This window comes from Brachyistius frenatus, unplaced genomic scaffold, assembly GCF_029030835.1.
Source record: "Brachyistius frenatus isolate BFR_SWC_R1_liver_20210118 unplaced genomic scaffold, ASM2903083v1 Contig_181, whole genome shotgun sequence".
In the NCBI taxonomy this organism is placed as follows: domain Eukaryota; kingdom Metazoa; phylum Chordata; class Actinopteri; family Embiotocidae; genus Brachyistius; species Brachyistius frenatus.
In genome coordinates this window covers 349,429-375,000 of record NW_027210780.1, presented here as the reverse complement: position 1 = coordinate 375,000, position 25,572 = coordinate 349,429, and the positions used below count along the sequence as shown (strand labels likewise).

Here is a 25,572-nt window from a genome sequence, read left to right as displayed (position 1 = left end):
GAAGTGCGCCGGCACAGAATATTAAAACACTTTCATTTCACTAATTTCCGGAGCATTAAACATTTTTAATTTCAAATTCAAACATCCTGTCGTCTGATGTTATGTCTGTATATATGTGTATATGCCGATCTAACTTTAAATATCTCATTGTTTTGTAACGGTCTGAACACATTTTCAGTTTTTATTCGATCTTCAATAGAAGAAAGTAAAAGAAAAAACTGTCTCTGGAGGGAAACATGGATCTTACTGTACCGCCTGTATTAGCTCCTAATGTGCATCACACTTTTTTCTCTGTTATAAATCACTGCCGGGAAGCCGGTGCCAAGACATCGTGTACAGAAGGAGCTTGATCATCTCAATTACCTTTCTAATCACAGAGCGAGCCGCAGAGAAACGCAGACACTTCCCAGTTTGCACAGTGAAATCAGAGAGTTTAAGCGTGGCGGCCTTCGTCCCCGCTGGCTCCAACCTATTATTGTTTACCACTCCTATGAAGATGTCACCAACAGCAATACTGTTTTACCCACTTACAACATTTCAAAGGAGTGCAGAGGGCCCCAAGGGTGCAATAAAAAAAGGCTTTAAATAGTCTTCAGCGCTGGTCCTCGGGGGAATCGCCCCTCGCCTTAAAAGACCTAATTTAATAAATTTGCTCTTTAGGCTTTCGTCTTTTCGATTTGCATCGTCTCATTATGGATTCATTCGCATGCAGCCCTTTTGGTCTAAATATTGCCCCTCTTAGCTAATGCTTAACCATACATATTTTACTCTTTCAGGAGGACCACCTACATTCGTTTCCAATGCAACTGGGTTCATTAGCACCTCGGAGATAATACGGCGGCTGTATGCTTAATGTAAGCACTGCTAAGTCTCTAATTTTCCACAAATAATTCCCCTTGATCTCAAGCGAAATTTATTCGTGGGTGGGGGGGTGGAGAGCAGTGTGCTTTTACATGGCTCGTCCAAGTAAAGTAAGTATGTACACAAAATGAATTATAAATGGCAGACTGTGTGTTTCAAGTGTGGCTATGAGAGAATGTGAGAGTTTATTTTACTGGAGAGGAAAAGAGAGAGAGAGTGTGTGTGTGTGTGTGTGTGTGTGTGTGTGTGTGTGTGTGTGTGTGTGTGTGTGTGTGTGTGTGTGTGTGTGTGTGTGTGTGTGTGTGTGCGTGCGTCACTAAGAATATTTTCAATGCTCGCATGTGCAAGTGCGACTGTGACAAAAAGTACGTGTGCAAAATTATGGGATACTATGAAAAGGAAAATTGTGATTTCTGATGTTACACTCTTAAAGAAATACATCTACAGAAACAGACGCATTTTTCTTTTCATCAACAGCACATCCATCCACATCAGTGTGTCTGTACATTTGGTACACTTGTGGTTCAGGGTTGGTTACATGACTGGTCTGAGGTGAAAAGTCGCTTTGCTTTCCTTCTCATACAGATTTAAAGTCCAGTCCAAAACCCCAAACATATAAACTAATACACTAATTCAACAGATGTTCTTCTCACCAAACGAAGGGAAGTCACCAGCTCAACGAAGCACCGTGCAGCAAACACTTCCACACCGCTGCCCTGAAGCGTTGCTTCAGAGACCCGTTGCTTTGATTGAGGGGAAACATTTAGTCTTCAGATAAAGATGTCCTCATGTCATGCCCTGTAACGGACACAGAACTCCTATACTCGTCTTCCTCAAAACTCCCTGTGATGCTCCACATCAGAAACACACTCAGTCTTTGTGGAAAATGAAAAACAAAGTCCTGGAAAAGAAACAAAAAAAGCTCGAAAATAATCAGACAGAAACAGAAAAACACGATCGTCTGGTAAGTCCCTGTTGAACGTGTAAATGAATAACTGCGTCTCCCTTTGGAAACGTGCCGACTGTTTACAGCTGTGAATTATTTGCATTACCGCTAACTTCCGTCGTGCGTTGCAGTTAACCTGCTCTTAGCCTCGTTCAGGCTGGAGATGCTGTTAGCGCTGCGCCACAATAAACCTGATTGAGGTTGATGAAAATCATTTAAATCATGCAGGGGATTTTAGCGTGTGTGTGTGTGTGTGTGTGTGTGTGTGTGTGTACTGAGTCAGAGTGAGTGTGCATATGTGTGTTGGTGCTCTAAAAATCAGCCTGTGAGCTCTCCACTGTTACATGAAGGCACCTCTGTTTGCAGTCAGCTCTGACAGCTCCAGGTTGCACCAGGTTATCGTGTCGATATCGATCCTCTCTGCAGCGCCGTGATATCGTTTCATGGGACGGTTATTGTATGAGCAGAGTTTCTGATGTTGCATAAAACAACAAGTTTTCGCACATTTCTGTTAAAGCCACGTTCAGTAAAATCAAACTGGTGGAGGACAGACACGAATGGGACTTTTTGATCGGGGCCTTTCTGGATGATGATCGTGATCATATATTTCCGTGAAAGTCGTGTTAAACTGCAGGAACTCACACAGGAACAGCAGAGACCGTCTGGTCAATTTTCAAAATAAAACACTGTGCAGACCCCGAATCGTACGGATCAAATCTCACGACACTTCATCAACGTCAGGTAGGGGAAGAAATGTGTTCTCAATTTCCTTCAGTAAATTGTGATTTTGTGATCGCAATAATTAACGCAAATTCAGGAAATCTCTGCAGTATTTGCGGGAGCTTGAAAATTTTGCTAAATTCCTGTGACTTTTTTTGCAAAAAATGTCCTTAACCGAAACTCTGCTGAAAGTGTTACTGCATAAAGTTTTTTCGTCAAGACTTTTAAGCTGATGCTTAAAACAGAACTCGCACACACTCACATTTACTTTTCACGTTTTCACTGACTATCAAAAAAACATGAATATCAGTCAGTTTTATGGAAAATATGAATCTCAGAATTCCTCTTAATGTGAGATTAGTTGAACTGTGTAAACCAAGCTCCCTGCGGTACCAGCCATGCAGCCGGCGGGCTCTTTTAATAGTCGTGTGTGTACTGGCCTTCAGTTTGAATGTGATGCAGTTAAAATACTTCGCTGACGTTACATCCTCACTGCTGCACACTTTGGCTCCGTGTTGGTAAATATCGTGAGTTCTTGCACAGCAGAATGAGCAGTGAACATCAGCAACAGGGAAAACAGCACCGCCCGCCCATCCGACTCCAACAGCAGATCCAACAACAAGACCAGCCTCACGCAGTTTGAATGACGTGAACACACAACGGCTGGTGATGGAAAGCCGTTTACCTGCAGCTGCTGCAGGATGTGCGCTCTGGGTTGGACCTGGTGTCTGCTGCAGCTCTGCTGGTAGGCCACCATTACCTCTGTCAAGGTGAGGCAGCTGTCAGCTGAAATAGAGGAAAACACTCACTCACTCTTTAATGTGTGCATCCCGCCCGGTGAGCCAGCAGCAGCCAGCCACAAGTGCTGAAGGGGCTCCGAAGTACCGTACGGGGAGCTGAACTGTTCTGTGTCAGCAGTCAGCGAGAATGACATTAATGTCTGTCTTATTGGATGAAAAATACCAGATGTGAGAAACTACAGAGGATTTTTTTATGACTGAAACACATCAACGCTTTGATCCTTCAAAAACTGGATTACTTGTCATTCATTTGTGCAAGTTAAGCATGATAAAATGCGGATATACGTATAAAGTGAGGTCAATCAAATAAATATCAAATCACTGTATTTTAGTTATGCAAGAATTAAATTGAAATGTTGAAGCTTTGGTTTGTCAAGAAGAGAATGATAATGATGACGATACTTTGGCTCAACAAGCCACGAAGACCTTCTTCAAAGAAGTTCAAAACAAATCCATCTGTACTATTAAAGGAGTAATTTGTAATTTGCAGCTTACCCTTTCTGTCGGTGTTCCTGTGCTCCGCAAAGCCGGACACGATCTGCTCATCAGGAGGGAAAGACACATGCTTTCCTTCTTTCCTCGTCCTGCTCTGGTTCTGGTTCTGGTTCTGGTTGGGTTCCTCTGGGCCGTCATCCGTCTGCTCATCGCTGTCACTGCAGCGGGTCATCTCTCTCCCCGACTCCACCACGGAGCTTTCCACGGAAATATGAAGGCAATCGGTCAGTTCAGCTCAAACTGGAAAGTCTCCCTCAACGACGGCCACATCCTCGTGTCCTCCACGGAGCCATGGCAACGGTTTCTGAAGTACACATCCTCCGAATGTAAAGAGGGAGCAGAAGTGTGTGCAACAGCTGACGTACCAACCAGCGGCCCGCTCCGATCGGAGGTGCTGCTCGCTTCACTCTGTGACACCAAAGAACCACTATCTTATTCATGAGTTGTGCACCGGGCCGCGAGCGATACCCAATGTTTGTATCAAATGACACATTCAAAATAAGCAAGGCATTGACATTGCTGTTCACATTCAAGGTTTGAAACAACATGCAGGAGTTACAGGATGGACAGCGATGGTGACACATGTTGTCAGCAGTACGTTTCCCTGAGATCCTGTTGGTCCGTTGTGTTGTGATATAAATGGCAGTGCCGCACTAGATTTAAAAACATATATGAATACATATATGAGTAGCACCACAAAGACACACTAGTTTAATTCAAAATAAGTTACATAAAGGCCTCTTTAATTAATTGTCCTCTAACGTATCTTAGTGTTCCTTCATAGAAACGTGGACTTCATCTTTATCAGCTGTGAACTACTTTCAGAAATGTTCCTCTGCTCTGTTCTTCTTGTGTTTCAGGAAACGTGAAACTCTGTAAAACTCTTTAAAACTCTTTAAAACTCTGTAAAACTCTTTAAAACTTTTTAAAACTCTTTAAAACTCTTTAAAACTCTTTAAAACTCTTTAAAACTCTTTAAAACTCTTTAAAACTCTGTAAAACTCTTTAAAACTCTGTAAAACTCTTTAAAACTCTGTAAAACTCTTTAATTCGCTTCACGTCCTTCAAGAGCTCAACCACGAACGCTGACGTCACTCCGTCCTACGCAGCGTCAGCCGACCAATAGAACAGCAGCGCGTCGTGACGTCACTTCCTGACCTGTGAGTTTGCGGGAAGTTTGTTCCCGGTACAGTTTGAGAAGAGTCCTGCTGACGGAGTCGTCCTTCCGGTCAGCTCGAAACGACACAGCGACGGTACGTATTGACCCGTAGTTTACCGACAGGTGTCACGTTAAATGATAAACGGCGCAGATGTTCGGGGCTCTTTGTTCTGGTGTGACGTCGCTGCTAAGGAAGCAGCGCGGTTAGCACGCGGAGCTAACCGGCGGTTATCAACACGTGACGTTTCCTCGAGTCTGTCGACCGATTAACGGCTGTCCGTACCACACACCGTTTAACGTTTCAACCGGAAATACGGTCGCGGTTACCGAACTTCGCTGCTCGGAGTCGGACAGCCGTTAGCAGGTTACCAGATGGTCAGCTGACTCCAAACGTCACAGCTTCCGGGTCGCTCCGGATATCAGACCCTCCACGTGTTGTTTATATTTGGGTTTGAAATCAGGCGTCAAACATTTGAGGAGAAGTCGCTCCCAGTTCATCTCGCCTCCCTTTGAACCTCTCATCCATCCCGACGAGCTCTCTGTTCCAGATGCCTCCGAAAACCAAAGCGGCAGCGAAGGGACGAGCTCCAGCGAAGAGGAGGCTGGCGGAGGAGTTCCCTCCCGGAGAAGTGCTGACGGACACGGGGAAGAAGGCCTGGAAGCTGGGCGCCCCGATCGGCCAGGGGGGCTTCGGCCTCATCTATCTGGGTAAGAGGCGGCGGGTCTGAAGCACCTTCACCCTCCAGATGTCTTTAAGAAACAACGTGTGCTTTTGTCCTCCAGCTGATGAGAACTCTGTGAAACCTGTTGGAGGAGACGCTCGCTACGTCATCAAAGTGGTGAGAGTCCTACACGTCCTCCAAACATCAGCATCCTTCACCTGTTTCAGGTTTCATCTTAGAAACTCAGATATCCGTGAACTGGAGAGAAGTCTGCAGGCGTGTTTCAGGACGTGAAACCAGACTTGTATTTGTTTTTTACACCAAAGACTTTTACACCTTTAAAATCTCCCTCATTGTTCATTATGGACAAGAACAGCTGATGTGGTGAGGACAGGTGCATGTTGTGTGTGCTGTTGTTTTATGAATCACTGAGCTTGGAAACAAAGTGTGATTTATACCAAGTTGATGCCAAAACTCTGAAAGCATTTTTTTTTTAATGGGACTGAAGGAGATCCAAGAAAATAACACGTTGAGATAGTTTATGTTGGATGATCAGGAGAAGTTCGACTCAACGTCAGTGTGTCAGAACATTTCAAACAAAAGGAGGAAACTATTAAAACATATTAAAATCTGTGAGTGTTGTTGTTCGATTTAATGTTTTAAGGTTGTTAATTGATCACTTCATTGATCACTTCATTGATCACTTCATCTGTTGTTGAATTCCTGGTGCCGTGACATCAGCTCGTACCTGAGAGGGTTCATTCTTCAGATATTTCCGGTTGTATTAACGTGTTTCATCACATCATTAACTGATGCCTCTAATACGTGTTCACACTCCTGAATCCATCAGTCACACCGGACCTTTGAATTGTACTTCATCTTTTTACCAGCACTCGTGTGACAACACAAACTCCGTCCTGTCCTCTGTGTTTGTGTCTCTACGGTCCTCTAATGTTAAATGTCCTTTCTGTTCTGTCCACAGGAGCCCAGTGAAAACGGACCGCTGTTCTCTGAGCTCAAGTTTTACATGAGAGCTGCGAAGCCGGATCTCAGTAAGACGCATTATCATTCTTCACACACACACACACACACACACACACACACACACACACACACACACACACACACACACACACACACACACACACACACACACACACACACACACACACACACACACACACACACACACACAGGTAGAAGTGTGCCAGGGAGCCAAAGTTAGGCCTGTGATCAGCGCACCAGCAGCGTCTCACCACCGGGGCGAACAAATAAAAGAAAGGCAACTTTCTTAATTAAAAAAAGAGGTTGTGTTGGAGGAGGGGAGTCTTCTGGTGGCTGCTCTGTGAGCCCCCGGGCCACAGCTTTGCATTTTATATAATAACAATCCAAATGTCAATCTCCCCTGACAATTAACTGTTATATTACTAAGGAACCAAAGGCTCATATTTAATTCATGCTGGAATCTCACGTTGTTGGTAAATATTTGTCCCAGCAGCAGATTAGCTCACGGCCATGCTAGCCAGCCCCCCCCCACCCCCTCCTCCATAACACCCCCCTCCCCCCGGGAGTATTATACTCTTATTACTTTGAGCATCACAGCCGTCACCCACTTACACCGGCACCACTGAGCAGTGACGTCACATCAAGTTTCAATAATCCAACTGTCTTTGATTTCTGTTTCTGTCCTGCAGTTCAGAGCTGGATGAAGTCGCACAAGTTGAAGAACCTGGGAGTTCCCCGGTACTGGGGCTCCGGGCTGCACGAGAGAGGAGGCAAGCGGTGAGACGGGGACTGTTCGCAGGGCACGACACACGAGACCTGCTCCTACTCTTTCAGCTTCTTTTAGCTTTTAGTTGTAGTTTCATGTGAACACGTTCCAGAAGAGAAAACTACGAACCATTCAGGGTGTTTCTGGACCGCAACTCTGAGTCTTAAAAAAAAATAGCTTTCAGGTGTTCAGAAAATAAACTGGGATAATTCTATTATCGCAATTACAAACAATACAAAATACAACTGAATGTTATTGGCTAGATAAAATTAGCAACATTTATTTCTTTATCTTTCCTATTTAAAACCAAATGTTGCCTGTGGGTAGATTTAACATTTGATTGTCTTTGTTATTGGAATAAAAACTAAAACATTTCAGAGCCGTGCAACAAAGCGAGCAACGCTCAACTATTACTTGCATGGATACGAGAAAAATGATTTTAGTGGCAAGACTCAATCACAGGATCCCTTCAGGTTTTATTGATGTTCTCATGATCAAATGAAAGCCAGCAAAATTAAAATAAACTAAAGTCAGAACTAAATAGAAACAAATTTCGAACCAAAATAACAACTGATAAGTAAAAACATGTTAACAGAAAGGTTTCAAGATGTTCAACATGGTCATAATAATTCATATTTTAGGTTAGATTTGCAGACATTGGCAAATTATTTTTAAGGTTGTTGTTGCAAGTTTCATATTATTTTCTCTTCGGGCTGCAGAGCTTCTTTTTAGAAAGAATCAGTAGATGTGAAAGTCTGCAGCGGAGGATGTGAAGAAGTCGTGTTTGTGCCCACCAGCTACAGGTTCATGGTTATCGACCGGCTCGGCACAGACCTGCAGAAGAAGTTTGAAGAATGTGGAAGAAAATTCCCCAGAAAACTGGTCCTGCAGCTCGGCCTCCGACTGGTTGGTGATTTCATCAATAAATAAATCAACTTTCTTTCCCCTCAGTGGAAAAACAACAAAAAACGTGTTCATTGAATTACAGGAAGGTGAATTTGAAATATTAAGCAAAAACATCATCTGTGTTTTTTGGTCTGTTGTTTGTTTGTCGTCGTTCAGCTGGATATTCTGGAGTACATCCACGAGCACGAGTACGTCCACGCTGACATCAAGGCCTCCAACCTCATGTTGAGCCACAGCGATCCTCACCAGGTCAGTAGTGTTTCAAGCTTCTCGGCTAAAATCATCTCAGTCTGTTTCTGGGGGAAACAAATGTTTAGCGAGCGTCCACCTCCTCGACGTCTTCAGTTCAGCGCTGCACTTCCTGTTGTTGTGAAAGTAAAGTGGCGCCGTGACCTCGGCGCTGCTCCTTCAAAGCAGGAGATGATTGTGTTTTTGGTTGTAACGCACTTGTACCGCTTCGTTAGATTCAATTAAGGCCTGGAGAGGAGGAGGGGGAGTGTGTGTGTGTGTGTGTGTGTGTGTGTGTGTGTGTGTGTGTGTGTGTGTGTGTGTGTGTGTGTGTGTGTGTGTGTGTGTGTGTGTGTGTGTGTGTGTGTGTGTGTGTGTGTGTGTGTGTGTGTGTGTGTGTGTGTGTGTGTGTGTTCCAACCAGAGGAGATTAGATGGCTGCAGCAATGAGCTTTTTCTTGCAAACAAGGAGGGGGCCGGGGCAAATATTTAATTTGAAGATTAATAATGTATCATTGGTGGCGTTATTAAAGAGCTATTTATAAATGACAATTTAAAAATCAGCCCCTCAGGACATTAATACTAGGTGAGGTTGTTGTTTTTAGGCTTTACCCTGCAGTTACAGGGATGTACACTCAGTCTTTTATTACTGTATATTTCTTAATAATAGACTGTAAGAACAAAGTAAATAGTAAGAAGCTTGTGAAGGTGAAGTTAGGATTTTAAAATCATGTTCTTCCTGCTTTCAGTGTCCCTGGTCTGCGTTTGTATTTAGCGCATGAACATCGGGTGAAACGGATATTTAAAGTGGTGCAGTTTTATTCCTTTAAACATTTTATATGTATTTATATATTCATCATCAGTCGCTCCCGGAAATCACGATCTTGCAATCACAGAAATTCTCACAAATCTGAGCGATTGGCGCAATATTCTGGGGAACTTAACATTTTGGAAAATTCCTGTGGTCGATCTGTAAAAGTGTACGAAATACGCCTTTCCAAACAAAAACTCCTCATTCTCCTTTCATCACCAAAACAAACTTCATGCTGGCTGACTGGGAAAAAAAACAGAAATGATTTCTGGGAAATAAGTATGTGTTCAATTAGTTTTCTACACACAGTCAGTTGTCCAGGGTTGCACTTTGTTTTTGTGCATACAAGATTGTTAGAAGTGTTTTTTACAAAGCATTTTAGGAACTTCTTTTTACAGCAAATGTTCTATATAACGGTCACAGATTGGTTTGTAAAGCTGCGGTACTTTTATCAATCTTTTTATAACTTTGAAACTCACGGTTCTTTTCGTTCAGAAATTTAAAAACATAAAAAAGATTGGAGCTAAAGTATTTGTGTGATGCACAGAAGAGTGATTGCATGACAGTTTCTTTATTAACGAGTGTTTTTATAGGAAATGAAAAACAAATGTGTCGACTTGCAATTTATTGCCAATTTCCATAATTTTACCACAAAACAATCACTTAACTTCACAAATTGCATCGTAGCAAGTGAAAAATCAAGTTCTTTTAAATGCTCAGCGAAGTGCTGGAGGTGCTGATACATGTATAAAGTGTTAAACGGTTCTGGTTGCGTGCATGCCTGAATAACTGTGTTTGTACCTGCAGGTGTACTTAGTAGATTATGGGCTGGCATATCGGTACGCGCCCGACATGGTCCCCAAAGAGTACAAGGAGGATCCCAAGAGATGTCACGATGGCACCATCGAGTTCACGAGCATCGACGCCCACAAAGGAGCATGTAGGTCCACGTAGGCCGTTTGTACAGTCGTGACCCCAAAAACAGAGTCTGATATACGATGTGCATCATAACCGTTGTCATGCCGACCGTGTTTGTTGTTGCTGATGTGTTTGTTGGGCTCCAGCTGCGTGCAGGCGAAGCGACCTGGAGATCCTGTGTTACTGCATGGTTCAGTGGCTGTGTGGTCGGCTGCCCTGGGAGGACAAGCTGCAGGACGCCCTGTACGTCAGAGACGCCAAGATCAGGTGAGACTCACCGATCGCTGCACACGTCTGAGACCGAGCGGTCAGGAAAGGCTTCGCGCTGCATGAACACGGTTACAATTTGTTCATTTCATTGCTATTTCATGTTGAGAAAGATTTTCCAGATTGTTGGTGAAACTTTGCGTCATGTTTTCCTTTACAGGAGTCAAGAAGGCATCTCTGAGTTTATGAAGACGTGTTTCTCCACCCAAGACAAGCCAGGTAAGAAAGAGACACACAGCTGGGAAACTGGAAAACCACCTCCAGTTTAAGTTAGTAATGTTAGTAATCATTATTAGTAAATATCAATATTAGCCTCATAAATGCAGTATTAGTTGGGCTTTTAAATTGACATTTTGTTTTTTCTAGGCTAACAAGGTAAAAAAAAAAAATCAATAAAAACTTGATCTGATTATAGTTTTTCAAGCAGAAACCTTCCATGTTTCTCATTCAGATAAAAGTCCAATAAGACCTTTAACGTTTGACGTACTGCTGTGAGAATAGTTGCATTTCTAGTATTTCCAGTTGGACCTGAAGGCAGCGCGTCGCCTTCGAAGACGAGACGTCACGCTTCCCTCACCTCTGATGAACACAAACACAACTGCTGTTTGCAACTCTGTGTGTGTGTGTGTGTGTGTGTGTGTGTGTGTGTGTGTGTGTGTGTGTGTGTGTGTGTGTGTGTGTGTGTGTGTGTTGATCTGTTCGCGCTGGTGTGTCAAGTTTGAAGAAAGTCACAAACAGGCTTCGCCCCGACTGGAGTAAAACATTAGTGTTGGAACAAAGATCGTGTTTAACAGGAGTTGAGAGATGTTCAAGTCCAGTCGGCGTTATTTATACAGTCTTGGAGGGAAGTAGCTTTCACGTTACGATGAACTGGTTATGACTATGATTATATTCCAGATGAGATCCAGAGGTTCATGGAGGAGGTGAAATCTTTGGGATACGAGGACAAACCTCCGTACGACAAGCTGCGCTCAGTCCTGCAGGCCGGACTGAAGTCCATCCAGGCTAAAGATGACGCCAAGCTGGAGTTCACGACTGTCAGCAAAGCAGCATCACCTGTCCAGGTGAACACACACACACACACACACACACACACACACACACACACACACACACTCACACTCACTCACTCACTCACTCACTCACTCACTCACTCACTCACTCACTCACTCACTCACTCACTCACTCACTCACTCACTCACTCACTCACTCACTCACTCACCCACCCACCCACTCACTCACTCACTCACTCACCCACCGAGGCAGGCTACGACCTGGAGGACTTCACCTTTTCAGTTCCAGTTCATCGTTCCTCTGTGCGGCTGAAAGTGATCCGTTAAATAAAGCTGATATGTGAATAGAAATGGTGGACACGGGACAAACCTCAGACCTTCAGGTCCGAGTTGGAGACTGAACACACAGACGTCACCAACAGGTTTCTCTCCAGCACAGTTTAGCCTGTAAAGCTTCATCTGTAACTGCTGGATGTGGAAATAAACAACCGTTTACCATCAAGTTCATCACATAAACAGCTTCAAATCTAAAAGGGTGAGAGACGGTCTCCATAACAACCAGAGGCTGCAGCTGCTTGAAATCGAGCCGTCATCCTCTTCAGGTTGGTCTGCTGCCTGGACTAATCATCCTCTGAGATCCGTGTTGAATCTCCTCTTTAGTGGCAAAACTTCACCTTCATTGTTGGGGAACAGGAAGAAGTCCTGGGGAGGTGAATGAGCTGATGCTCCTCCTCCTTCTGTCTGGGACAGTGAAGCTCCGCCCCTCTTGACACGTGATGTCATCAGAGCACGTCGCCCGGCTCATCGTTTCTTCGCCGTAGACTTTGTGAAGCGTTTCGAGCGTCTCCGTTGACCGTTTACACAGTTTGATGCAGAATGTGACGTTTGTCTGCTCCAGTTTCAGGTCGACGGTGAAGTCACGAATGTTCACGTACCGGCGCTCAGAAAACGTCTCCAACTCCTCGCTGATGTCGATCAAACGACCGAACTCGTACACGACTGCTCTGCGCTGCGTTCCAGAACTTATTTTCTTGAGTGCTGAAAGAATGAAGCTGAAGCCCTGAAATCTGGAGGATTATAACTTTTAACAAACAATAGTCGCTCATCAGTGCTGCAATTTTTACTGATTTGATGGTGAGAACTGAAATAGTTTCCAGCTGCAGTGTGCTGAGCTCCAGTCTACCGCTCCACCTCCAACACCGTCAGTCTGATGTTTGTTTCCTCCGTCCTCGTCTCTCTCTGCATATGGAAGAAGCCACCGGGGACGTGGTGTTGCCAGCCGAAGGGTTACCGGGCCCCGGCGCTGGTTATTCTATGTAATTATCCCGCCAATCTGTTCACCTCAGCGGGTGCCGCGTGGTGATCATGAGGTAGCAATTGTCAAAAAATATGGAGGAGGAAGGGGGGAAAGGGGGGATAGTTCAGACTGAGTGGAGCTTCATTATAGAGTCCTAGAAAGGAGGAGGATGGATGGAGGAGTTGATTGCCTTCGATAAGTACACGACTCTCTGAGGACACCTTCACTTTTTTTTCTTCTTTGATTTCTGTCGGGAGGACGGAGACGATGACGTCCCAGTTCACGGAGGAGATGCACCGACTCCTTTTTTAGTTCTGATCTGATTCTGATACCTGCTGTTAGAAATCTGCCAATAACGATACGAAACTGATACCAGAGCTCTTCATGTTGTTATTATTATTATTATTATTATTGTACTCGGTAGTGGTGAATTTATACTAAAAAAAATACATAGAATATGTTACGTTGAAATGTTTTCCAATTGAATTCACTCACAAACAGACAGGAGTGGACAACCATTAAAACCAAGTCATAGAAATATCCAACGATGAGATCTGGATCTTCATGGATCAGAAACCTTCATCATCAACAGTTTGTTTGTTTGGTTCTGCTGTGGTCCAATCAAGGAACACGTTCTCATGCTGTCCAACTCACTAGTGAACTAAATGTTTGGATATCAAAGAAGTCAAGTCCAAGAAAACATCTGGAGTTACTGCTCATCATCAACAGGTGCTGCCGAAAGGAACGACTGTTGTTCTTTTATAACTCGGATTTGTCCGATTTTGATTGATGATTGTTTTAGAGGTGTGAAGGCTGGTTCCGTCAGTCTCTCAGAAGTACAGCAAAAGGCTTTCAAGTACTCTGAACAAGAGCTTCAGCAACAAACAATACTGGACAGACAGCTGAGTCGGCGGTTTACAGTAACCTGAACATGTGAGCCCTCCGTTAAAAACCTTTTTCCTTGTTTCTTGTCCCTCCAGAAGTTGACCAAGAGAAAGAAGGCGTCAGATGATCCGGAGGAGGACGAGACTGATGGAAGTCCTGTCAAGAAAAAGAGAGTCACCAAGAAGAAAGGTCGGTGTCCTCTGTTTATTTAATGCTCTTTACTACCAACTGACATGATACGTTCCAACGTCAGTAAAATAACTTATTAGCCAATAATATCTCGGTCTCTGATAATCGCGCTTCATGCTCAGTTGCCTCAAAAGTGTTTGGACGGACATTAATGAGAAGTGTCCGATAACGGCGTGAACCTGTCGAATTTTCCTCTGCAGAAGTGAACGGAGTGAAGACAAGTCCCAGAAAGACTTCCCGACCCAGGAAGGAACCGAACTCGGGAAAAGCCGGCGCCGCAACGTCCAGACTGGTGGAGACGAGCACCCAGACGACGCCCGGACTCGCCAAGAAGTCCAGAGGCAGACCCAAGAAAACCAGCACCTGAACATCCGCCTGTTCCCGACACGCCTCCTCCCGGCGCCCCGCCCCTTCTTAAAAACCCGTTTTATATGCTGTCACCTGTTACACTGCTCTGATAGATGCTGATGTTTGTTTTTGTTTGGTGTGCTTGAAGCCCGATCCGTTGTAATAAAGAGGAACTAAAACATGACGTGTGGTGAGCGCCTCCTCGGACCTGACGACCGTTACCGTGACAACCATTTAACATCCCTGGTGGCCGCCGGATGAGGAGCTCGGTGTCAGTTTGGGGGTTTTGTTGTCTAACAAACATGAATTCCTTCCGGTGCCGGACGAGATGAACCGAGTGTGTTTCTGTAGTTTAACTGCACCGACACGTTATCTTCTGGAGACGAGCCTCCGGCCGCGGTTTGTGGAAAGATGTCTACTTTCTCCGATGATTATTTCAAATCATTATTCATTACAATTATCAGTTATTTTTATGCTTCTTAGTTCTTTATTATCACGATAACAACCAGTTTTGTAGAGCTCATAATAATTTAGTTGTGACTGGGAGGTTTTTCTTTCCTGCGATTACAGTCTGGAAACCTTGTTCACGTTAATGTTTGGAGTTCCGACCAATCAGGAACCAGCGTGGTTGGCAAAGTAGGATGAAGTTGAAGTCGAGCGTTTTGTTTTTTGTTTTCTTTATGTGAGTGCAGCGGTGGCGGATTCAGTGCATGTTGTGGTGAATGCTGATTGGCTGCTCCAATAGTTTGGAAATCAACCCGAAGTCTGCTAGAAACAATAACGCGTGTTCTGATGTATTCACGCAGGATCGACCTTCCTATAAAACTGGAGGGTCTTAACCTTCCTCTATAAAATATAAAATACCTTTAATGTATGTGATGGCAGTCGCCTTCTATAAAACGTCTAGAAGTCCTTTTTGATAACTTGGTTCACCGTGACGAAATACTTCATCTTTCAATTAGTCATCATGTCTCAGACTTTGTTCGTGAATTAATCTTTTTCCAGAACTGACCTGGAATATTTGATAAAAAGTCAAAAGTCCTGCTGGAAGATGAAGACTTGCAACAGACTTTTGAACAACGTGGCTCCCGTGAATGAATGTTAGTAACTGACTATTTGAGCCGTCAGCGTCGACTGTCCAGGAACAACAGATACTTTTTATATTTGAATGAAGTGAACTGACTCTGGATGAAAACGAGCTCGTCCTCGTCATGATGATTTTCTTTGATGAGGAGTCGTCGTCGTGGCGATGCTCAGTCGTCAGCTGTTCCCACTCAGTCGGTATAAATGTGAATGTCACATTTGGCTTGCTGTAACCTTTGAGAGGACACGTGTCCCGCTGCTGAGCTCAGCGCTGCTAATGGACATGGTTTCCTGAAGAGGCAGTCAAATCTGAATTACTGGCTTTCACTTAGTGCTGCTCTGTTTTCTTCTCTGTCTTCTTATGTCTTCTCTGTCTTTTTATGTCATCTTCTCTGTCTTCTTCTTTGTCTTCTCTGTCTTCTCTGTCTTCCTCCTGAAATGTCACATTTTCTGACAGACGTTTGTCAAATATTTGTGAAACCGTCAGCGTCTCGTTTCCATCAGCGTTCACGATGACATTTCACACTTGAGAAGTTGTCCATTTTTCCCTCCATCCATCTCCGTCCTCAAGCTCATGGACCGCCCCCAACGGGACCCCCCACCTCCCTCATTAACTCCCAACAGGCTCCCCTCCCCCCCTCCCCGTGGAGGAAGACATCTCCACTAATGTCAGTGTTGTGAGGGCCCTCGGGGGCCCCTGCGGTGGCTGGTGGTTTGCCATCGATTGTTGCAGCCTCTTCAGGAGTAAAGAGCCCCCCCGCCCGGCTTTTCCTCTCCACCCCCGCCCCCCTGCCCAGACATTGACCTTCGGGGCGCCACAGCCGTGGGCCCGCAGTAGGGGGCAGTAGTACATAATGATAGCAAATGGATGTAGGTGGGTGGGGGGGCAGGGATGGAGGGTGTGTGTGTGTGTGTGTGTGGGGGGGGGGGCAGCAGCACTTAAACAGAAGACTACCATCTTCTGCACAATTTGAGCCCAGCCGGCCGCCTCCTTCGGTCCGGCTGTGTCCTCCGCCGGCCGGCCGGCCCGCTGGGTGTTTGCTGCGGTCGGAGCGTGAAACCGTCGCAGCAGCGTCCTAACCAGCGTCCTAACCAGCGTCCTCACCAGCGTCCTAACCAGCGTCCTAACCAGCGTCCTCACCAGCGTCCTCACCAGCGTCCCATGAGACGATGCCATCCCTCCCCACCGCCAATAACTCGATAACAGTTTGCCCGGCCAGTGGGTTCCTGTGTTTGTGACAATTGTCAGTGTTTTGGTGGGTGGGTGGGGGTCCTCCGTGTTCAATGGGAAGTCGAAGGCTGGTTTCATACGGGGTCCAAAAGTTCAGACAACATCAGTACGTGAGTCCATCCGCTAACATTTTAAAAGTGGATGTGAAAGACAACACGAGTATTTGAGCTGCAACACTTTTAATACAGACTGCTTACTCTGAAGTCAGAGAGAAGAAAAAAAAAAGACAGAAGACAAAGAAGACAGAAGAAAACAAAGAAAGAAGACAGAGAAGAAGAGAAAGAAGAAGACAGAGAAGAAGACAGAAGAAGACAAAGAAAAAGACAAGGAAGAAGACAGAAGAAGACAAAGAAGAAGACAGAGAAAAAGACAAAGAAGACAGAGAAAAAGACAGAAGACAAAGAAGAAGACAGAGAAAAAGACAAAGAAGACAAAGAAGAAGACAGAAAAAGACAAAGAAGAAGACAAAGAAGATTCACACGAGAACTGAAACATGACGACATCCTCCTTCACACCGAGGATTCAAAATCACGTTTTCAGATGGTGTGCAATGAATTTACGCTTTATTTTTATAACCAGGGGTTTATTTTCAATCAATCAATCACATTACAGAAACAATAAGGAAATGTCCGTCAGTGCAAAGCAGGATGTGAATACAAAGAAGGAATTTAACTCGGGTCAGTTTGAGTCTCATTTGTTCCCAGTGAAATGTGTTTGGTTGCATTGAAGCACGTCAAAGGAAGGATTTCATCAAACTTGGACAAAACATGCACTTACAGGTTCAGAAGCGTTTCCACTCTATGATTAAATCATTTACTGAGTGGTTGTTGACCATTTAAATTTAAATTAAAATTCAACTCCAGCTGAGCACAAATCTTCTATAAATGTCCACAAGGTTGTTTTAAAACTTGTTTTTGACACGGAAACGAAGGATGAACTTCAACACAGACTGCTGAGTTCAGATTAGTTTGTAACATTTAATTAAAGTTGGTCAGATGGAATATTAGAGATATTATTCAGTTTATAGTGACTTTTCTGTTGGAAACATTTCTGTTTTTTGTCAAATTCAAAATATCAATATTAAAAGAAGAACCAATTAGAGTATTGATGAACAACATAGAGTATGGATAATAATAATATAATAATAAAAGCTACAACTGCCTGCTGAGGTCCAAAATTGGATGAAAAAATGCACAGCAACCTGTTTTTCTGCCCAAAGCACAAGAATGCAGCTGGAAAGTTTCAGGTTTTAGCTGAAGGGAGGAATAAAGTGACAAACTGTTCAAAAACCAAACTAATGTGCTGTGAACTAGTCACTAAATTGTACCATTTTCTAGGATATTAAAGGTTTTGAATAAAGAATACATGTAATTCTGGCTCTCCGGTGGCTGTTAGGACACAGAATTAGATATAAATAAAGTTGAAAAGAAGTCATTTTTCTTTTCATTGTGTTTTAATGTAAATGATAGGGAATTCTTTGTCTTGGTTGTGAATAATCTGCTGTGTCAGTGGCCTCCTGCGTCGTCTCCACCTTCCCGGGCTCTTCAATTGTCACAGCTCTCACAATCATAAATCTGCATTTCACCCTCCACCCTCACCTGAAGACGGTAACACACCGATTCTGTGTGTCTCACCCTCCACCCGAAAAAGTACGATGAAAAACTTTCCAACAGTTGCAATCATCCACCCCCCCTCCTCTCCCCAACTCCGGGATGGAAAGATGAAATTTCACTGTGCTCGTGCGGTAATTTGGCCCTCCCTCTCCCCTTTCCGTCAAAACAACAGACCCTCTTTTCCCAAAAGACAAAAACACACAAAAATATGAGCACCGGTTCCAGGTGTGGGTGAAGTTACGGTAGATTTGCCGTTCTAGTTGTGTGTAAATATTAGAAAGCAGCAGGCTCCTGGCGGGAGGAGAAGCCAGCCCAAGCGGCGTCACTAAGACAGGCGTCCTGATCGGTATTGTGTTCAGACTCCGCCGTGCTCCTGCTGTTTGTAATCTGCAGCCGCCGCTGTGAGCAAAACTGGACAGGCATTTATTGTCCCAGCAGGAGCACGCTTGACAAGAGAATGTTAAACACTCCACTACCTGCAATTTTCCAAAGGCGATAGGAGACATGATAAAATGTACACACACATTTAATTTCATCTTTTCTGTTTTTTTGGGGGTTTGTTTAGGCAAAGAAGGAGCAGCGAAATGGGAACTTAAAAATCACCGTTTCTTTTAGGCGTCAGTGTTGTTCATTCTGCGTGTGAGAGTGTGTGTGTGTGTGTGTGTGTGTGTGTGTGTGTGTGTGTGTGTGTGTGTGTGTGTGTGTGTGTGTGTGTGTGTGTGTGTGTATGTTCATGGATGTCATGATGGAGAAGGAGCATCCTTCAGTGATGTTCACTGAGCTCGGCGGTCATCAAGGAGAGTGTTCACTGCTGCAGCCTCAGGACCATCACGACCTGTGGACTTCTTGTAGTTAATGTGGATGCTCGACATATGAGAAGGTGTTTTTAACAACCTGTTTATGTGCTGTGACAGTTTGTATTTGATACAACCTTTTGGCTCCTCCCCCAGCTCGTCCAAATATGGTCACTTCCTGCTCCAAGCCGCTCCAAACTAGCAAAGATGGTGACGGACAGAATCTGAACTGGAGGATTCATAACGTTCACAAACCAATGATGACGTCACTGATGGTTGATGACGTCACTGATGGTTGATGACCTCACTGATGGTTGATGACCTCACTGATGGTTGATGACGTCACTGATGGTTGACACTTGGTTTTAACAGGCAGTTTTAGACAGTAGGGAGACGGTGAAAGCTGTGAATGACTTTGGGGTTTTGGCTGAAATGGATTGAGTTGAATCAAAAACCAAAAGGTGATGGAAAGCTTTTCATTTTATCACTCCACCAAATAAACCAACTTCTAACCCGTCAATCAACCGTCTTAACTTCTGGGATGCTGATGATCACACTGCTGAAGGTTGCAGCACTGAAGCTGAAATGATGAATTCAAGTCATGTGATTTAAAAGACAGCCCCGGAGGGAGAAATGTCCCTGCGATGGAGATTCTTTTTGTTTCCAGTGTTGTTTCCAGACATTGTAAAGGCGGCCATCGCACCGAATGATCATTTCTGTAGTTCTTGGCGGTTTGCTTTGCACTACAACTTAGGTTCAGGGTAAAAGTTGAAGCAGGCAAGCCGCATCAGTCGGGTATCAAATGTCTTTGTAGCGACAGACAGAGAATTATCACCAACTCTGCAGGCCTCCTCAGCTCCATGGAGCCAATTCACTTCCAGCTAACTGTTTTGCTTCTCCCACCCACCACTTTACACGTTTTTGGTTGATGTGAGCTGCTCTCATCAGCCGGCTTCCCAGCCACTGCAGGCAGCTATTTCCAGCCCGCCGTGCAGCGCCTGCACAGCAGCAGCAGCAGCAGACAGTTAGAGACGAGCTGGTGAACTTAGTGGAGCATTTAGCAGCTGAAGAGACAGATATGTTTCTCAGGAGTTGGTAGAAATTAAAGAGAGAAACCTGCCAACATCAGGTGGTTAGAAACACAAATGAATACTAATGTTTCTGTGTGTTGGGGCCAGCAGAGAGAGAGAGAGAGAGAGAGAGAGAGAGTGTGTGTCTCTCTCTCCAGGTACCTCCTCCTCTCAGCCAGGTGATTGGACACACCTGATGCTGATCTCCCATCAGGGTCACTGTTTAAAACCCCAGAGGAGCATCGCCATGGTTACCAGTGGGCCATTTAGCAGCCTTTCGTCTGTGTTGTGGAAACCTGTTTAATCACTACCTGGATAGTAATTGTACATTCGAGTCGGTCACTCGCTGAGTTTAGTTTGTTTAGCTGCACTTTGTTTTGTTTTATTTTGAATTAATTCCTCAGTTCTCTGGATGTATATTCAGTTTCCCGCCTCCTTTTCATTTCCCCGGGTTTTATCTCCCTCGTGTTGCTCCCCCCTCATCTCGTAGACCCAGTCTGGAGACGGAACATATTTGGGGACTCGTCCGGGACAGATTTAAAAAGGGATCAGACAACGTATTTATTGTGTAGGTTTGTATTCTTCTGTGTTCCTTCTTCTAACCCTTCTTCTATTTGTGGGTGGAGATTAGGTCTCCGACGGGGCGTTTCGGCGTTTCAGGGTATTTTTGCAGCTGAAGTTCAGCCTTTCAAGTGTTGTGGAGTTAAGACCTCAACAAAATGCAGCTTTAAGAGACCAGATAAGAACTTTAGTGCACGGACGTCCTGCCAAGTATATTAAAATTAATGTATGTGGATGCATATTGTCCTCAGCCCCGACCCCAGCCCCGACACCGACCCAGTCCTGACACCAGCCACGACACCGACCCAGTCCTGACCCCAGCCCTGACACCGACCCAGTCCTGACCCCAGCCCTGACACCGACCCCAGTCCTGACCCCAGCCCCGACACCGACCCAGTCCTGACACCAGCCACGACACTGACCCAGTCCTGACCCCAGCCCTGACACCGACCCAGTCCTGACACCAGCCCTGACACCGACCCCAGTCCTGACCCCAGCCCCGACACCGACCCAGTCCTGACACCAGCCACGACACCGACCCAGTCCTGACCCCAGCCCCGACACCGACCCAGTCCTGACCCCAGCCCTGACACCGACCCCAGTCCTGACACCAGCCCCGACACCGACCCAGTCCTGACCCCAGCCATGACACCGACCCAGTCCCGACACCAGCCACGACACCGACCCAGTCCTGACCCCAGCCCTGACACCGACCCCAGTCCTGACACCAGCCCGGACACCGACCCCAGCCCCAACCCGTCCTCTGCGGCTCGGACGGTTTCCTGCAGCAGAAACATCCCTTTGCTCTGATTTGACTGCGTGAGCAATAATTCTTAAATACGGTCACAGCGACTAATGGATGCCATGCTGGGAGTGCCATTAAGAGGAAATAAACCTATGTGGACATATTTATGAAGCAATTTGCACCTCGGGCCACGGATCGTCAATTAGAGGCTAATAAGGGAAGCAGTCTGACGCTGCAGGTTTAACTGAATATGATACTGTACAACAGTCTAACCGAATCAAAGTCATAACTACGCTATTTGTATAAAAATAAATGTGAAAACAGAATAGCACGTGTTATTCCTACAACCCGCTTATCTAATCATCATTTTCCAAATGACCACAGTTATAAGAGGAAACCATGAAAGGGTTAAAACGTCCCTTTAATCTCTCTTCATGGTCCTCATGTTCTTTGCATTCTTCACTTCACAAGCTCTTATAGCTGACATCAATGTCCTCTAGCACTTTACTCTCACAGACACTGTATCATGGGGGTGGTGTGTGTGTGTGTGTGTGTGTGTGTGTGTGTGTGTGTGTGTGTGTGTGTGTGTGTGTGTGTGTGTGTGTGTGTGTGTGTGTGTGTGTGTGTGTGGGGGGGGGGGCAGCCGGTCTTTAGGAGCTTGTTTGGTTCCCCTGGATGTCTGAAAGCGACGGCAGCGTCCGGCTGGGAGACTGGCCCGAGGCGGCGCTCCCTCTGACCGGGGCTGGCCGTGCTCGCTGGGAGGAGGATGTCTTCAGACGGGGTGAAGGAGCTTGTCAGCGGTCCGTTGGGAAGTCGTGCTCATTCAATGAACAATGAGGGCCGGTGGGGAGCCCCAGGCAATGTCCCACACTGGGGCCACAGAACAATGTTGTGGTGTAACTCTCTGGGTTCACAAACATCAGAGCTGCGGTCAGACGGAGAGCAAACCCAGACTTTCATTTAGAGCCTGTCAAGTTTTCAATATGGTTTTGAAAAGGATTCATTAATCCAGCAGTTGGAATTCATCGTCTGACAGAGTGGAGGTTTCAGTGATTTTAATACTGAACAATAGAAAAGGACAAATTAACAACATATCTGGTGGACTTGGGAAGTTTGTAGCTGGTTAGTTTGGATTCAGTGTGTTACAGTTCGGTCCATGAAAACGTGATTTAAAGTACACTTGTAGAATAATCCAGTGCTGAGATATGTTTCAGGGAGTTCATCTTTTTTAATGTCCACATATCGGACCTGAACGGCCGTTATGGAGCCTCCCAAACACTTTTATATATTCAACGGTAATAGTTAGTGTAAGTGCAACATTTAGCAGCACCAGCAGCCTCTATTTCCTGTATTTCTTCCTCTTCCAGAATTATGAAAAATGTATGTTTTATTTACATTTTTAATATAAGGAGTGGAAAGCAGAAAGCTGAGCAGCCCAGACGTCGAGTAGGACAACTTCCTTCCTTGGAGAATATATTAAACATCACATTAGAACAGATCTAATAACTGATCTCAATTATATTTGATTCATATTGCTTTTAAACTAACCAATATTCCACTTATAACAAAGCATTAAAATATGCTATCATAAGAAGACATCAGAGGGAATCTCGCCTTATTTCTTAAATCACTGCATATTTCACATTTGCATGGAGGGCTAAGAGATAAACAACAGCTAGCGGAGAGGAAACTTTTAAATCTCTGCATGAAACTATTACAGCAGCTCTGTGTGCTCGCTCTGTGCCCTCGATGCTTGAGCCCGCTTCATCCCACTTTCCGTTTAAACTGGTAGCTACACACTCTGATGCCACTGATAGGCAGTAATTAAATGAGCGAGGCTGGTTCTTTGCCCTGTAAACCAGCTCTCCTGGGCCCGATACTACATGGAAATTCAGCTCTGAGGATCCACTTTCAGATGTCTGCCTGGAAAACACGACTGCTCACAGCCCTTAGTGTGTGTGTGTGTGTGTGTGTGTGTGTGTGTGTGTGTGTGTGTGTGTGTGTGTGTGTGTGTGTGTGTGTGTGTGTGCGCGCGCGCGTGTGTGTGCGTGCACGCACTTGTACATGGAAGCATTGGATTTGGGGAATACACTTAATGAATCTTTTAACCTCAATATTTTCTCTCGCAAATGTATGCATATCATGATCTGTGTTTGAGATGCAGGCCTGATTTTCATGATTTATTAATTTGAAAAAATAAAAAATAAACATTTGGGCATTGATGGGGTTTGTATGACATTCAAAAAATATCTGTCTTCAAAGTAGCTCATTTTTAGATTGTGTCTGTCGACATACGATCCTGATATCTGCTTTTGGACTAATTTAATTTTCAGCACTTCATGTTGAGATTTAACAAAATATTAAATAGATCAATTTAAATTATTGTGCATTTGTTAAAACGCGATTAGCCTTGTTTAGCAAATTTCAGTTCCTTCCAAAGTTACATGTTGTCTTATTTAAACCACGTATGTTAAAAAGAAATATACAGATTGTGGTTTGATGCTGAGTTATGTGTTTTATATAAAACACATAACTCAGCATCAAACCACTGTTGTCGTGACATCAGAACCAAACAGGGAAAAACTAATATGTATATATGTATATATGTGTATATATTATGTAAATATATATATATATTCGTTTTTCCCTGTTTGCTTCGTACTTCAGGAGGCGGCACAGCTGCTGCAGCTAGATGTTGTCCAGAGAACTAGTGCTACTAAACCTTTATTTATGTATTTATGTATTTATTACCTCCCAGTTTTTATACTACTAGGAAAAACATGTCCAGAAGAATGTCCATACCTAAAAATAATCAAACTAAAACCAAAGCAGGAAGTGGCTGTGACGGATGTTGATCACATATAGTCGGGATAATAATTTTCCCATTTGTCTTTGTTTTCCTTCTTTTCCAATCTGTGCTAAACTGTTAATGCAATGAAATGAAGGTGTAATAAACTGATTAATATCAGTCTCAGAAAACAATTTCCCGTAATTCAGAACTATTCCTCTGACATGAGGACACACTGTACCTTAGAAAAGTTTATAATCAGGTGTCTGCCTCCCTCCACCAGCTGTCCCCCCCCCCTCCCTCCTCCCCGTCTCCCCGTCCCCCAATCTCCGTCTTTATCTATCGCCTTCAAACACACCCCATTGTGATGGATGGACAGATGAAGGAGGAGGAGGAGGAGGATGAAACCGCTCCCTCCAGGCTCAGGTTTCCCTCCTCCACCTCCTTTTATTTTTCCTGCCTCACCCCTGCGCTCTCTGTCACCCCCCCCTCGACCTTTCTCACCATTATGTCCTCACCCTCTCTCGTCCTGCCCTCCAGATTGGCTTTGCGCAGGAATGAGTGCACAGAGAGAGACGGGAAGAGGATGTGACCGGCCCCCGTCCATCTGTCGAGACTCCCGGATCAAATAATAGGATTCTGTCTGAGAATGGAAGATAATTGCGGTCTGTATTCTGCTCCCTAAGTGTATGATATTAACCCCGCGCTCCCCGCCAGCCCTGCAGTCAGAGGCAGATGGTTCTGTGTTTTGATATCCGAGCCAGGGAAGAGGGAGGTCAGAGGTCAAGTTGAAGTTCAAATCCAAAGGAGTGCGGTTTCTCTCCCTCCTTTAACCCCCCACCCTCTCCCCTCCTCCTGCCTCCTTCATCTCCCACGCTAGAAAAAAATATGGATGTCATTCAAAAAAGGACATTCCCGAAGACCTGTGCTCCAGCTGACCCCGCGAAGCCTCCTGGAAGTGAGAAGCAGGTAGCCTCATCCCGCGCTAACCCACTTACATACACAGCGGGGGGCATGCAAAGGTGTTCAAGGCAAAGGTGGGAGAGCGGCGTCCGGATTAGGCGTTAGATTCAATCGTCAGGCTGCGCGGCGACGCCGAGGTCACGAGGGTTCGTTCACATATATACATGTTCACACCTCCTGTTTGACTGTGAGAGGGAGACGGACGGAAATATCAGGACACACTGGGAGTCACAAGTAGGGCCTCTTTTCTTTACACATATTTAAACATAATTTGGTGTAAAAACGCATAATAATAATGATAACTAACTTTTCTTGTGTAGCAGCTTTCATACAATGAATGCAGCTCAAAGTGCTTCACAGCAAGAAAATGACATGCAATGTTTCACATCAAAACAGATAAAAAGGAACATTTAGAAATATAGAAAGGAAATAAAATACATAAAATTCAA

General features: G+C 44.8%; 3 protein-coding genes across 3 annotated transcripts in view; 1 reads left to right on the top strand and 2 right to left on the bottom strand.

Annotated features, from left to right (window-relative positions):
• Window positions 1-4,465, bottom strand: part of LOC138632332 (protein phosphatase 1 regulatory subunit 37) — a 37,369-nt gene extending 32,904 nt beyond the window's left edge. Inside the window, exons 1-2 of the mRNA XM_069717826.1 lie at window positions 3,823-4,465; window positions 3,213-3,313 (exon numbers count right to left, since the gene is read on the bottom strand). Coding sequence (XP_069573927.1) covers window positions 3,213-3,313; window positions 3,823-3,994 — 273 coding nt within the window. The 5' untranslated portion in view covers window positions 3,995-4,465. The remainder of the gene's footprint in view (window positions 1-3,212; window positions 3,314-3,822) is intronic.
• Window positions 4,466-4,977: 512 nt separating this feature from the next.
• Window positions 4,978-14,459, top strand: LOC138632336 (serine/threonine-protein kinase VRK1-like). The gene is made up of 13 exons (XM_069717831.1): window positions 4,978-5,075; window positions 5,530-5,689; window positions 5,765-5,820; window positions 6,626-6,695; window positions 7,338-7,425; window positions 8,212-8,320; window positions 8,477-8,569; window positions 10,166-10,298; window positions 10,423-10,543; window positions 10,704-10,762; window positions 11,441-11,607; window positions 13,834-13,927; window positions 14,128-14,459. The coding sequence occupies exons 2-13, from the start codon at window positions 5,530-5,532 to the stop codon at window positions 14,292-14,294; spliced, it is 1,317 nt and encodes a 438-aa protein (XP_069573932.1). The 5' UTR covers window positions 4,978-5,075; the 3' UTR covers window positions 14,295-14,459.
• A 6,389-nt stretch (window positions 14,460-20,848) lies between these two features.
• On the bottom strand, window positions 20,849-21,274 carry LOC138632331 (putative per-hexamer repeat protein 5). Its single transcript, XM_069717824.1, has one exon. The coding sequence runs from the start codon at window positions 21,272-21,274 to the stop codon at window positions 20,849-20,851; it is 426 nt and encodes a 141-aa protein (XP_069573925.1).
• Window positions 21,275-25,572: the final 4,298 nt, after the last annotated feature.

Excerpts from the sequence above, each read along its gene's own strand:
- LOC138632336 (XM_069717831.1), top strand. The coding sequence starts at position 5,530 with ATGCCTCCGAAAACCAAAGCGGCAGCGAAGGGACGAGCTCCAGCGAAG. Across the intron at positions 6,696-7,337 it reads AGCTGCGAAGCCGGATCTCA|TTCAGAGCTGGATGAAGTCG; the intron begins GTAAGACGCATT and ends TCTGTCCTGCAG. Across the intron at positions 10,763-11,440 it reads CTCCACCCAAGACAAGCCAG|ATGAGATCCAGAGGTTCATG; the intron begins GTAAGAAAGAGA and ends ATTATATTCCAG.
- LOC138632331 (XM_069717824.1), bottom strand. The coding sequence starts at position 21,274 with ATGGCTGGGGTCAGGACTGGGTCGGTGTCGGGGCTGGTGTCAGGACTG.